The sequence below is a fragment of the Rhinopithecus bieti genome, unplaced genomic scaffold, assembly GCF_001698545.2.
Source record: "Rhinopithecus bieti isolate Rb0 unplaced genomic scaffold, ASM169854v2 scaffold_1673, whole genome shotgun sequence".
In the NCBI taxonomy this organism is placed as follows: Eukaryota; Metazoa; Chordata; class Mammalia; order Primates; family Cercopithecidae; genus Rhinopithecus; species Rhinopithecus bieti.
Genome location: NW_016804690.1, coordinates 3,927,225 through 3,941,218, shown reverse-complemented (window position 1 = coordinate 3,941,218; position 13,994 = coordinate 3,927,225). Strand labels below are relative to the sequence as shown.

General features: G+C 46.8%; 1 protein-coding gene across 1 annotated transcript; it reads left to right on the top strand.

Moving 5' to 3' along the window:
* The first annotated feature begins 1,856 nt into the window (after window positions 1-1,856).
* On the top strand, window positions 1,857-11,167 carry CUNH1orf115 (chromosome unknown C1orf115 homolog). Its single transcript, XM_017870005.1, has 2 exons — window positions 1,857-2,722; window positions 8,613-11,167. The coding sequence occupies exons 1-2, from the start codon at window positions 2,414-2,416 to the stop codon at window positions 8,730-8,732; spliced, it is 429 nt and encodes a 142-aa protein (XP_017725494.1). The 5' UTR covers window positions 1,857-2,413; the 3' UTR covers window positions 8,733-11,167.
* The last annotated feature ends 2,827 nt before the right edge of the window (window positions 11,168-13,994 follow it).

Sequence of the window (13,994 nt, the reverse complement as noted above, 5' to 3'; positions counted from 1 at the left end):
TCACTCACTATCACGAAAACAGCACCAAAGGGATGGTGCTAAGCCACTCATGAAGGGCCACCCTCATGATCCAATCACCTCCCACCAGGCCCCACCTCCAACATTGGGGATTACAATTCAACATGAAATTTGGTGGGGACATAGAACCCAAACCATATCACCATTTGATAAGCAGCCTAGGGGTCTTTGAGGTCAGTTTTGTGCACAGATAAGGGACTATAAGGGTCTCTGTTTGTTTATAAAGTAATAGATGCTTTACCAAAGTTACAAATCAACAAATCTACTTTCTCTTAACATTTTAAATTCAAATTGCATACTGTTTTAAACTGTTTACAAACTCTATAAAATTTCACAATTACTGTAAGGAGGCACTTTTACTATTTACTTAATTCTCCTTAATGTTTCAAGCAACTTTTACAAATTTAATATTTGACTTTCTTTTCAAGTACTTCAATTCTATAACAAAACTCTAAGTGATTGTTATAAATAAGGTAAGTTAAATTTATTTTCATATGCATTTCACCTGAAATTGAATTGGATATAAATTTTATATACTATTTTACATATAAAGACTATATGTTTATAAGATTAAATATGTCATTATTTATTACGTAACAAAGTGTAAATCAATTACTTGATTACATTTTTTTTTTTTTTCTGAGACAGAGTCTCACTCTGTTGCCCAGGCTGAAGTGCCGTGGCACGATCTTGGCTCACTGCAACCTCTTGCCTCCTGGGTTTAAGCGATTCTCCTCCTCAGCCTTCTGAGTAGTTGAGACTACAGGCACATGCCACCATGCCTGGCTAATTTTTGTATTTTTAGTAGAGACAGGGTTTCACTATGTTGGCGAGGCTGGTCTCGAACTCCTGACCTCAGGTGATCCACCCGCCTTGGTCTCCCAAAGTGCTGGGATTACAGGTGTGAGCCACTACACCCAGCCACACGTTTTTACTTTTTTAGAAATGTGGTATTGCTCAGAACTCCTAGCCTCAAGGGATCCTCCCACCACAGCCTCTGGAGTTGCTAGGATTACAGGTGAAAGTCACCATGCTGGCTCACATTTTAAGTTGGAATCACAAAACTGATTTCTTTTGCATCCTAGTGAACTAAATTGTCATAAACATTGTATGTGCTTATACCAACATATCCACATTATTCTTAAATTTAATCACAAACTTTAATGTTACAATATTAGCATAACTAACAATCTATGTTATTTTATACTTAAGTATTTTTTTGAGATGGGATCTCACTCTGTCGACCCCCTTTGGAGCGCAGTGGCACAATCATAGTTCACTGCAACCTCCACCTTCCAGGATCAAGTGATCCTCCTACCTCACTGGGACTACAGGTAAATTTTTGTATTTGTTTTTCTATTTATAGAGACGAGGGCTCCCTGTGTTGCCCGGGCTAGTCTCAAACTCCCAAGCTCAAGTGATCCTCCTGAATAGCTGGGATCACAGGTGTGCGCCACCACTCCTGGCTAATTTTTTGTATGTTTTTTGTTTGTTTGTTTGTTTTTGCTTTTTTGTTTTTTTGTGGAGATGGAGGTCTCACTATGTTGCCCAGGCTGTTCCCGAACTCCTGGGCTGAAGCTATCCCTCTGGCCTCTCAAAGTGCAGGGATTACAGGCGTGAGCCACTGCTTCCGGCCCTTAATTCTACATTAGCCAGAATTCAAAGGCATTTACCCACTTAAGAAAATAGGGCACTCTCAGCTTGTTGAGATTCACAGTACACTGAGAATGCTTATCTCACAGAGAGATATTCCTGAAAAATCATGATTTTAATGACTGCGCCATATGCTGGCATGTCTGCACCAGAATTTCCTTTGCCTCTCCCTTTTGGTTTGCTCCACTTTTTCACTGAGTCAGACCGTTGAACACCGTGGACATACTGTCTTGCGTTTCCGAATATTTCCTAGAAGGATACGGACGTTTCCAGACTCACGATAAAGATTTTCTGATTGTCTTTCCAAAACCTTGCCACCAGTTTGCACTCCCACGAATCCTGTTACCGTGACTATCTCGCCATACCCTCCCTAGCACTTAGCGTGATCTCTAGTATCATTTACCATCGTTGCTAATTTGAACATGAGCAGATGGAGTCCTATTATTTGCGGTCATTAATTTCGCAGCAAGTGCAGTTGAAGTTGTTTTGCATGTTCATTGTGCAGTGCACGCTGTAGTCTGCACCCGTTGGCCGGCAGGTGGGATGCAGGGCGGGGCTGGCGGAGCGCACCCGCCGCCTGGGAGGCCAGTTCGGAGCGGAGTCGCCGCCATCCCGGGCCCCACGGCCAGGGGGCGCTGCGGCCCCCAATCCCCCGCCCCGTCCGGGCTGGGGTGGAGGAGCGGGCGGGGAGCAAAGGTTGGTGTCTCTGCGCTCGGACCTTCGCCAGAGGGGCCGCGGCATCATGACGGTGGGAGCTAGGCTCCGAAGCAAGGCGGAGAGCAGCCTCCTGCGCCGTGGGCCCCGAGGGCGAGGTAGGACCGAGGGGGACGAGGAGGCGGCCGCCATCCTGGAGCACCTGGAGTACGCCGACGAGGCGGAGGCGGCGGCCGAGAGCGGGGCGAGCGCGGCGGTCGAGCGGGGCCCCGGGGCCCGGGGCGCGCGGAGGGTGCACTTCGCATACCTGCCCGAGCGCTACGAGCCCCTGGAGGAGCCGGGGCCGAGCGAGCAGCCCAAAAAGCGGTGCCGGCGGAAGCTGAAGAAGTACGGCAAGGTAGGGGCCCTGCGCCGCCACTGCCCGGGGGGCGCGGGTGTGGTGCCCCGCGGGGGAGCGGGAGCTGGGTCCTGACCGTCGACTCACCCAGTTTCTCCGGGCTGCACCTGCGACCCCCTCCGCCCTCGCTCCCACTCCCTCGCGGGAGGCGAGCCGCGAGTTGCCAGTCGTGATAGAAACTTAAATCGGAGGTTGCGCTGGGTGGTCCCCTCTGTGCCTGCTATTGCGCTCCTGGCTGCTTAAGAACATTTCTCAAGGGGCTCCTACCAAGGTGGTTCTTATGTAAGATCAGGAATCAGTGTCCCTGATTACAGATGGGAATACTGAAGCGTGAGCGCTGCAGGTGACTTGGAGAAGGTTGGCCCAGGTGGAAAGAAAGAAATTGCAACCCAGTGTATCTGTTTTCCAGTAACATCCTCTCCAGGATATCCCATTAGTTGAGAAATGTTTGGGTTACTCTCCCAAATATTCCCAAGGTTATTTCCAGGGCCTGGGAGCGCAACAAATACATAAATAGGCGCTTGTTGAATTTGTTTTTCTCGTCTAGCCAACCATCAGTGTACTCTGGGGCCTTCAAAACATTCTGCCATTTGTCTCGGGGAAATGGGGTTAGGAAGGATGAATGTGGGAGAAAATGGCAGTTTCCTTCTCAGAAATCAAAGCCCAGATGCAGTTTCCAGGTATCTCTGCCTGGAAGCACTCGAAGCTGTTGCCGGAAGCTCTCCTGGCCTGGACGAGGCCACCCAGAATAAAGTCACAGAAGTTACTGTGTCCTGGCCAAAGGCCATGGGCCTCATCTGATTTATTGTCCAGTTATCTGTGTCACCCAGTGCCCTCTTATACCTGAAGCCATTCCGTCTCCATGCCTGGGAGCTTAGGTTTATCATCCTCTTTAAAGGTATGTCAGCAGCTTCTGGAGCAGAACACTGGCAGGGGTAAAACTATAAAGTTGGGTCTTTCTGGCTTAGAGCCCTGCTAGGACGAATCATCTGTGCTTTGGGTCCCAGTTGAGCGCAAAGAAGCCATCATGTCCCTCTCCACTGGTGAACTGATACTGCAGAAACCTCAGCTCAAGGACTAGGACTTGAAGATATTTTGGGGGCACTCATTATGCGTCAGGCATTGTGCTGAGCAGTAGCGATGCAAAAATAAATACAGGGCAGCCCTGCCCTAGAGAAGGGCATAGCCTCCCAGGAAGACACTGACATAGCTGGGCACCACCCCTGGGGGCTTCAGGGCACAGAGCTCAGGCAGTTCTCTCCTCAGCGGTGAGCTTGTAAAGGCAGGGAAGTTTTCAAATCGTGGTGACATGAACACTGGGCACAGAAGGACGAGTTAAGATTTCACCAGATAACAGTGAAGTGGTATGAAGTAGGTACATTTCATCCCCACTAGAACGGCTACTCCAAAAAATGTCCAGACAAACCAAATAACAAATGTTGGCGAGAATGTAGAGAAATTGGAACCGTTGTACATTGCTGGTGGGAATGTAAAATTGGACAGCCGCTATGGAAAATAATTTGGGAGTTCCTTAAAAAGTTCAGTGTAGACTTATTCTATGATCTAGCAGTTCCACTCCTAGGGATGTAACCAAAATAATTGAAAACAGGTACTCAAATCAATGTTTATGTACGCATTTTAATAGAAGCATTATTTACAATAGTTGAAAGGTAGAAACAACCCAAATGTCCCCAAATGGATGAATGCATAAACAAGGGTGTTATATACATACAATGGAGTAGTATTCAGCCATAAAAGGAAGGAAATGTAGTCATCCATGCTACAACATGATGAACCTCTAAAAATATTATGCGAAGTGAAGTAAGCAAGACCCACAAGATCACGGATAGTGCGTATGATTCCATTTGTATGGAGTGCCCAGGATAGGTCAACACATGGAGATGGAACACAGATTGATAGTTGCCAGGGACTGGGGTGAAGAGGAATGGAGCACATCTGCTTAATGGGGTTTTTTTCCTGAGGATGATGAAAATGTTTGGAACTAGATAGAAGTGGTGGTTGCACAACATTGTAAATGTACTAAATGCTACTGGGCTGTACGCACTTTAAAATAGTGAATTTTATGTTGTGCGAATTTGCCTTAACTAAAACAAACAAAAAAACCAAGATTTCAGTGGCTAGAGAAGTGGTGTCATCTGAGGTAGAGGGGCCATCACAAGCCCAGCTGTGGGCATGAAAGCTCTAGAGTGTTGTACGCTAGTTCAGTGGACCCAGGAGGCCAGGTGAGAGGACATCGTCAGGTTACGGTTGGATCTCTCCTTTCTGCCCTTCAAAAGAGTGACTAGCTTCTACTTTCTTGGAGCCAACTGAGAGGGTCACCAGGCTCAAACATGGAGAAATAAAGCAGGCAACCCCTCTTTGTTCCCCTAGACCCCAACTCCCCTCTGAGAGAGTAGTTGGGTAGAAAGCTCTACTCAGATCAAAGAATTCGAAATGCACACTCAAATGACACTGAAATAGTGGTTGAGAGATATTTTATGTTTCTTTGCATTTCATTTCTCAAATCTGTGTTTTTGACAATGTTCCATTTAATGAACTATTTTAGTAGATTTCTTTTTCCTAAATTACAAAGACAAAGTGACAAGCAACTTTTAAAGTGTAACTGGCTGAGCAAAATGGATGTACAAATACCAAAATTGTCACGTTTAATGTAGGCAATTGTGGTTCTGATCTTGTTTATAATGGGTCACTCTTGATTGTGAAGCTTGTTCCCAGAAAATATGTTTTTCTTTTGTTATTTCAAACATGTAAGTAAAATTCTCCCAATGATTATTACCACACGTTTAGAGAAGTGTATCTCTTAGTAACATCACATACCCACACATGCGCATGCCCCAACCCAGTGTCTCTTTGACACATCAACAGAGTAATGTCCAGGAAAGCAGTGTCTGGAGAAGACACAGACATTACTTGGTTCTCACAAAGCTCCTCATTTAGCGGGAGAGGTACCAAAGGAAACACCCAGCCTCTTTCTACATGCTCAGGATACAGTAATGAGCACAACAGAGTCCCTGCCCTCCTTCTGTTACTGTGAGGGACCCTGTAATTTAAACTATTGAAAGCTTGGCCAGGCGCGGTGGCTCCTGCCTGTAATCCCAGCACTTTGGGAGGCCGAGGCAGGTGCATCACCGGAGGTCAGGAGTTGGAAACCAGACTATCATGGTGAAACCCCGTCTCTACTAAAAATACAAAAAATTAGCCGGGTGCAGTGGTGCATGCCTATAATCCCAGCTACTTGGGAGGCTGCAGCAGAAGAATCGCTTGAACCTGGGAGGCGGAGGTTGCAGTGAGTTGAGATTGCGCCATTGCATTGCACCCTGGACAACAAGAGCAAAATTCAGTCTCAAAAAAAAAAAAAAAAAAAAAAAGCTCAAGTAACCAGAAGTCATAGGAAATTATAGTCTTAACAAACTTTCCCAAACAGACAACAAAAATCTTGGGTTTATGTATTACCACCACAAACCTAAATTGCTATGTAATAAAAAGAAGCAGATGTTATTTAGCAATAATAGCTAACATTGGGGAGCACTTATATGGCCTGCAGTTTGTGCCAGGCCCTGTTCTCAGTGCTTTCCTTGTGTGATCTCATTTACTCCTCTTAACAACCCGATGAGGTAGTTACTAAATATTCCCATTGTATAGGTGAGGAAACTGAGGCCATGGGAAATTAAGTAAGTGATAGAGTTGGAATTCAAGCCCAGGCCATGAGTAGTTAACTAGAAGCTTACATACTGCCTTTATTTAAAAAGGGAAATAGAGTATGGGGGTTAAGGTCATAGGCCCTGAAGTGAGATTTCTTTGGGATTGAATTTCAGCTCTGCCTCTAGCCAGATATATAAATGTGGACAGAGATGTAATCTCTCTATGCTTTGAATGATTGACGTCTGATAGACAAAGGCCACCAGGGACATACCAGTAGCCAATCCACGTTAGGTTTATGTACTTAGGGCTACAAGGGAGAGTGCATGCCAGAGGAATTGTGGGGTCTTCAAAAAGTGGAGATCTCAAGTAATGAATTGCATGTTTGAGACTGAACTGAAGAGTTCTTTAAATCTAGGAGATACTTGTAGTCATTAGAAATGGATGAGACCATCTAAGGAGAGATTGTAGGGAAAGAGAGAGAGGAGAGACCCAGGACTGAGTACTGAAGAACACCAACATTTTAAAGTCCATTAGAAGGGATAATTTAGCAAAGAAAGCTGAGGAGGAGCTCCCAATTTAGGTAGAGGAGAACTAAGAATATGGAGTCAAAGAGGCCAGATGATTATTTCATAAAGTATATCAAAAGCTGCTGAGAGGTCAGGGAAAAGAAGACAGAAAAGTGTCCACTGGGTCAGGCAGCATGGGGGTTGTAGATGGCCATGACCAAACAGTCCCTGCATGGGTTGGGGTAGGAGTCAGAGGGAATAAGAAGTACAGACATGGAGGCAGTATATGTGGTTGGCTCTTTTGGCTGGCTTGGCATGATGGAGGGCAGAGACTGGGGCAGGAATATGGAGTCAAGGTGATACCCGAGCATTTGTGTAAGCTAATGGGATCCAATGGAGAGAAAGTGAATGATGGAGCTGGAGAAGGGAAAGCCAAGATCAAGGTGGGAGAAGGCACCAACAGCAAGTATCAAGGGAATGGCTTGGGGGAAGAGGACCACTTTCTCCACTGTAACACAGGCAACGTGGGAGAAGCCAGGAGCAGACACAGGCAGGGCTATAGAGAGTGGTGGAAGGTGAGCGCATTCCCTGACGATGTCTGGGTTTGGTTTTGTTTTTCTGTGAAAGATGAAGTGGGATCATCTCATGAAGGTATAGAGACTTGGGTGTGTTCGTGTGTGTTGAAAGTGGGGAGGCTTCAGAAGGGAAAAGTATGAGGCAGTACCCAGGGGAGAGAGAAATTCATCCTACTGGACAGATACGGAGGTTTTTCAGGTGGTGTTGGAAGTCAAGGTGAGATTTGTGATTGTGATCAGGAATTTTAAGTTAAACCAGTCTGAGTGGTTATGGTAATATGGAAAAGTCAAAGGACTGAGAGACAAGGTATGTGGCCTAAGGCACAGGTTGTCTGCATGGACATTGATGTCACCAAGAGTGATGACAGAAGTTGCGGTAGGGAGGGGAAGACCATGGGCAGCCATGCAATAAATGGTGGTGGTGGTGTTAATTTTTCTGTTGCAATCCCATTTGAGCCCTTTAGATGTCCCCTGTCTAGCACCTGACATTCTCTGAATGTCCCCTATCCAGCCTTGTAGAAAAGGAATAGGAGGAGTGGTTACCAAGAAACCATTGCCCAAGCCTGACTGTCAGGGAGCTTATAATGGAATTGGAAATGCTGGATTTATATGAATATAGCAATTAGAAAATGGCAGAAGACTACAAAGGGACAGATGTGTGGTTCAGACAGAAACATGCCATTGAGGTAGAGGGAGGAGAATATGGGCTTTCAGATAAGGTGAAGGAAGAAAAATTTAACCCAGCCTTCTGATGGTCCAGTAATTTTTAGCTGGAACAGAGAAGAGGAATGATCTTTGGTTTAAAAAACCAAAACAAAACTGCTTTAGTTTTAGAATTAGCCACCTTACTGCTGTTTCCAAGAAGGTCTTTGAATTATCTGGAAATAAGCTGTGCTTGAAAGCACTTTCCAAGGGGATGATGTCTGCTGTGAGCCCCACATATTCTTAGGCTGGGGGTGGGCACCTTCCACCAGAGATGTGGGAATGTGGTAACTTGCTGATTTGTCATGGGAGAATCAGGAAAAATGATCTTTATGTATGTCACTGTGACTCATGTTCTTTTTTGTTTTTTTTTTCATGAAAGATGGCAGAATTAAAAATTGCCTACTCTAATCCTTTGCTTTTCTCTTTTATTCCTAAAACTAGAATGTCGGGAAGGTCATCATCAAAGGATGCCGCTACGTGGTCATCGGCTTGCAAGGCTTCGCTGCAGCCTACTCCGCCCCGTTTGCGGTAGCCACCAGCGTGGTATCCTTTGTGCGCTAATGGGAGCTGCTGCGGCAGGTGCCACCAGAGTGAATGGGAGCCCCTGCTGTGGGAACTTTGTGAATCCTGGAGCATCTCAGACTTGAACATACAGCATACTTGGAAGAGAAAACATGCCTTTCTTTGTTGAATCACATTAGTATGATGAATGAGTCATCCCTGCCCATCTGCTGAGCTTCTCACGTCTCTCGGTCACACGTGGATCCAATGGTCAATCCTGCAGCAAATTCATCCGAGGTTAGGTTTGGGAGTGGAGCTAGTGTGCTAAAGCCAGAGCCTTCACGTGAAGGTGGCAGGCACTGGGGCGGAAGCCGACACTCAACAGATCCAAGCAGTGTGGGTGTGCAGCAGAACAGTGATCTTGAGGGGAGGAAGAGGATGTTACTGGAGTCAGATGATTTGCTGTATTCTCCTGAAAGGTCGTAGGCTGACAGGCGCTCACATTCCTTAGCTGCCTCAGTTCTGAGGGCAGCTAAGGAGCTGTTTATTCCTCAACTCGTGCTCCCCGATCTCCTTCCTCTGCCACTCTGTCACCAGTTTAATTACAGGCTTGAGAAGAAGGAAGAAAGAAAAGATCTCTTGATGCTTTGAAAACTGTGTTGGCAGTGTGGCATGACTGTTTAAAGTAGATAAAAGCTTGTCATTTTACCCCATCCCTGCATGACTGTGAAGCCGGCAAGGAAGGAGGAAAAAGGGCAAGATTGGACGCAGGCTGGGTGGCTGGGACAGGTTGGCCGAGGGACCACTCTGGAGGGCTCTTGTGCCTGGCATTGCCCACTTCACCCCAGCCACATGTTTGTGGCGACCCGAGTCCCTGCAGAGGTGTGGCTGGCTGCGGTCAGGGCCTACTAGCATCATCAACACACTCCCACCATTGGCTCAGCTCCTCTCCGCCAACTAAGAGCACTCCGTCCAACTAAGAGTGCTTTGTCCTGGGTGGGACATAGGGGCTGAGAGAGATGTGGGGAGACATAACACCCAGGAATGAAAATACAGATTTGGAGAAGGAACCAGTAAGTAGGAGACAGATGTGAAGAAAATGGAAATGAGGCAAGAGGATGTTGGAAGAGAGAAGTTGGCCATCCAGGAACCAGTTCTGGAGCATCAGTGTGAGGGAGTTCAGATAGGCTGGGCCTGTGCCTCTAGGTAGGGACAAGGGAGGCTGGGTGGCCAGGGCTGGTGCTTAAAACCCCTGAGGCCATGAACTCATTGGTTGCCTTTGTAGCATCTTTTCTTCTTCTGTGCTGCCCAGTTTGACCTCATTTCACCTGGATTCAAAGGGTAGGGTGGTCATGGGTCTTGGGCCTGACACCCACCAAGGATGACCTGTGGACTGCCATGGGACGCTGAACAGGGAGATGAAAGAAAGGAGGTCCTCTTACCATACCCCTCTGCCAACCCCCCGCTAGGCCACTGTTCTGACTTTGTTTCCAGAATATCCAGAAATCCAAAGGGGCTGTTGCTGGACAGTCTGCAGGATCAGTGACAGCACCTACGTGTTGTCCCAAGGCATAAAAGGGAGGCCTCAACACTCATGCTCTCTGATCAAGCCCGGCCAAGCCCAGACAGAAAGACAGACAGATAAAAGGAAGGGGTAGAGGAGAAGGTTGAAGCTGTGAAGCTAGACTGCACTTCACTTCCTGAACCTTCAACTTCATGTTGAAGATTCACTGGGAGCCAATTCCTGCATTGTTAATATTTGTGAGGAAAAGCGAAACAAGTGATCTGGTTTTAGCCCAGAAGATGAAAGTGGATACGGCACATTGTCACACACGTGAGATCATTATAGCTTGCCCCACAACACTGGGTGTCGGAGAAAGGGAGAGAGAGACATAAGTGGAAGAAAAAGCCAAGCATAGTGAGTGAGAAAAAGAGTGAGAGCCTGTGAGGGCTGCTGACGAGCCCCAGGCAGCCCACAAATTCCTTGTGGGGAGATGGAGGCAGAGCCCAGGGCAGGGGACAGAGCTGCTGGGGCCTTTCCTTGCCTGGGAGTCTGTCCCAGGAAGAGCTTCCCCACTCCCATCCCCCAAATTGGAAAAACTGTACAGTCAAGCCTGTTTGGCCCTGAAATTCTTAAGAATCTGGTTAAGAATTAACTCAGTAATGTCAAAAGTCAAAACCTCCTAGGGGTTGTCCTGCGAGTCAGGTTCATGGGTACAGAAGATGAATCTCAGACATCACTCAGCCTGAGCTGTCATTCTCTGTGATAGCGCTGCCCTGGGTTTCTCTTACTCAGTTCCTGGAGTGTAAGCATTTGGATCATGTCACAGATTACCTTTTTACCTTTTCTGTCTCTTTTTTCTTTTTTAAGTATCAGTGCCCACACCTTACTGAGTATTGAGTTTTAGAGCTTTCACTTGATGTGTTTGACCAAGAGACTTCTTTTGTATCCTTTTCTTGTCCTATGATGTAAATAAAAGCCTCAATTTATGTAATGTTTCTGGCATGAAGGGTTCCCAGCTCCTCACTTACTAGCCTTGCCTGAGGGAGATTACTGGAGTCCAGTCACACTGAGAGCTTGGCACAGCAGGTGATGACCTGTCGGGAGAGACCTCCCTGGGAACCAGTAGGAGCCCACAGGTGTTCCCCAAGGACCCAGGGGAGAGAGAGACCCCAGTTCACCTGGGAACTCTGCATGTGTGTTAAAGGGGACAGTTCTCTCTAAGCCAGCAGAACAGGCTTTGACTTATAGGAGCCTCAGCTCATGAGTTTGTTAAAAAATAGACTGGGCACAGTGGCTCATGCCTATGATCCTAGCACCGAGGCGGGCAGATTGCCTGTAAGACCAGCCTGGGCAACATGACAAAACTCCATCTCTACTAAAATATAAAAAATTAGCTGGGTGTGGTGACACACTCCTGTAATCCCAGCTACTTGGGAAGCTGAAGCAGGAGAATTGCTTGAACCCAGGAGGCAGAGGTTACAGTGAGCCAAGATCATACCATAGCACTCCAGCCTGGGCAACAGAGTGAGACTCTGTCTCAAAAAAAAAAAAAAAAAAAAAAAATTCCAGAACCTCCAGCTCAGATTTAGAGAGCCTAGCATGGGGACAGGAGCTGCATTGCCCACAGGCTGCTGAGAAAACTCCAGTGCACCTGTTCCTCTGCCTCAGCTGGGAAATGCTGGCCACTGGGGGCCTGCTGCACATTGCATCTGCCAGTGGGACTCCAAGTGGGAGGCTGGGCCAGAGGAGGGGCCCTGCCAGGTTCCAACCCTGCACTGCGTACATGTGGTATGCCTGCTCACTGAGTCCTCACAGAAGTGACAGAGTAGGTCTTGGAGGTGGGGAAGGTGGAGAGGAGAGGAGTGGTCCTGGTAGCCATCAGGGCCCACTGGTCTCAACCTGCTGTTAGGCTTACAGCAAAGCAGAAGAGAGGGACCACTGTGTCTTCAGCCACCTTGGAGTCATCTCTGCTGCCCCTCTGCCCAGCACCTGTGTCTTGTCAGAGAAGTCCCAACAGCATCTGTGACCAAGAAGCAGCCAGAGGCAGGGCTTGAACTCGGACCACTTCCTCCATCCTCCAGTAGTCTTCCAAGGAATGGTAGTCTTCCTTAGCAGAAACAGTTGTGGCCTCAGGAAACAGTTATTGCAGTGTTAGATGTAGGCAGCTGTGGTTATGGGGTTTGCACCCGTGATGTCTTTCCAGCCCCTGACTTCAGGAGTACAGAGGAACTGAGTTCTTTGGGAGGCTTAGGCGGGCAGATCACTTGAGGTCAGGAGTTCAAGACCAGCCTAGCCAACATGGTGAAACCCCATAAACTCAATGATGCCATCACCTCCAGAATGTTTTTGAACATTTGATAGATCATCCCAGAAGCTTATTCTGTAATTACACACACACACACACACACACACACACACACACACACACACATTTGAGAGGTTCCATAGTTTTGCCAAAAACCCAGATGGTTCTTGAGGGAAAAAAAATCTCTACTGCATTGACCATTCATGGGGAAATGTGGGAAAATAAAAAATACATAGGGTGTGTGTTTATTATTTTTTTTCTAGAGACAAGGTTGGTTTTGAGCCAAACCACTCCAAGGAACATCATAGCCGAAGGAAAAGGAGATCACTTCTGAACAACAGGGCTCTGTGCCTGAGCCTACTGAGTGCACCAGACACCCCGCGGAACAAAGGCTTTGTTGCTGGAAGCCTCAGGCCAAATCTCCGCCTCGAAATGCTTCATGCTTTCTACCCTTCAGCCTCATCTGGAGACACAAACTAGGATTAGAATAAAGCACCTTGAGGATGGGCTTTGCTTTTTTAAAAAGTATTTCTCAGGTAGTTCCTCTTGCATAACCTGTTGACAAGGTTCTAAACAGATGCATCTAGTTCAAACCAGACATAAAAATAAATCCAAGCCAAAGGACCAGACAGAAATAGAGCTGAAGAGTTCACACTTCCTTTCATGTGCTCTTTAATTCCATGGTATTATTATCGTGTCCATGGTCACAGAGCTTGGAAGCAAAGATGCTTTCTGGCAAGGATGATGATTTTTGCATTTTGAGTTCTTAGAGTCAAGGAGAAAAAAAGTATGTAATTATAAAATATTTTCACAGCTATCATTCTCCTATACAAAATCAGACTTGAATTTGTCTTTCAGTGTTTTCATTTTGATAAAGCAATGAGCCATTCATAGAATCCCACAAGCCCCTGAATAGAACCCCATCTGCTTCCCCTGGTCCCAGTTCTGGGGCATGTTCATGATCACTGCGAACTAAGATGCATTAAACATCCAGTAGGGACGAGGTGCGATGGCTCACACCTGTAATTCCAGCACTTTGGGAGGCTTAGGTGGGCAGGTCACTTGAGGTCAGGAGTTCAAGACCAGCCTAGCCAACATGGTGAAACCCCATCTCTACTCAAAATATAAAAATCAGCCAGGCGTGGGGGCAGGCGCCTGTAATCCCAGCTACTCAGGAGACTGAGGCATGAGAATCGCTTGAACCTGGGAGGCAGAGGTTGCAGTGAGCCGAGATAGTGCCACTGTACTCCAGCCTGGGTGACAGAGTGAAACTCAGTCTCAAAAAAATGAAAATAAATAAACATTCAGTAGGTACACGAGGCACTGTGCTCGGTGGTTTAGCAGCATTTTATTCTCCATTTCATTCTCAGTAACAGTGTCAATGAGGTAGATACTATTATGATTATCTCTGTTTTATAGATAATAAAACTGCAGTTGAGGAAACTTAGGGAATTTGGCTCTGGTGCTTTGGCCAGGAAGTGCTGAAATCAGGACCCAAGACTGCGCTTTCTGT

What these genes read in the sequence shown, in the direction of transcription:
- CUNH1orf115 (XM_017870005.1), top strand. Translation starts at nt 2,414, where the DNA reads ATGACGGTGGGAGCTAGGCTCCGAAGCAAGGCGGAGAGCAGCCTCCTG. An exon ending in AGCTGAAGAAGTACGGCAAG is followed by an intron (nt 2,723 to 8,612) that starts GTAGGGGCCCTG and finishes TCCTAAAACTAG; the next exon opens with AATGTCGGGAAGGTCATCAT.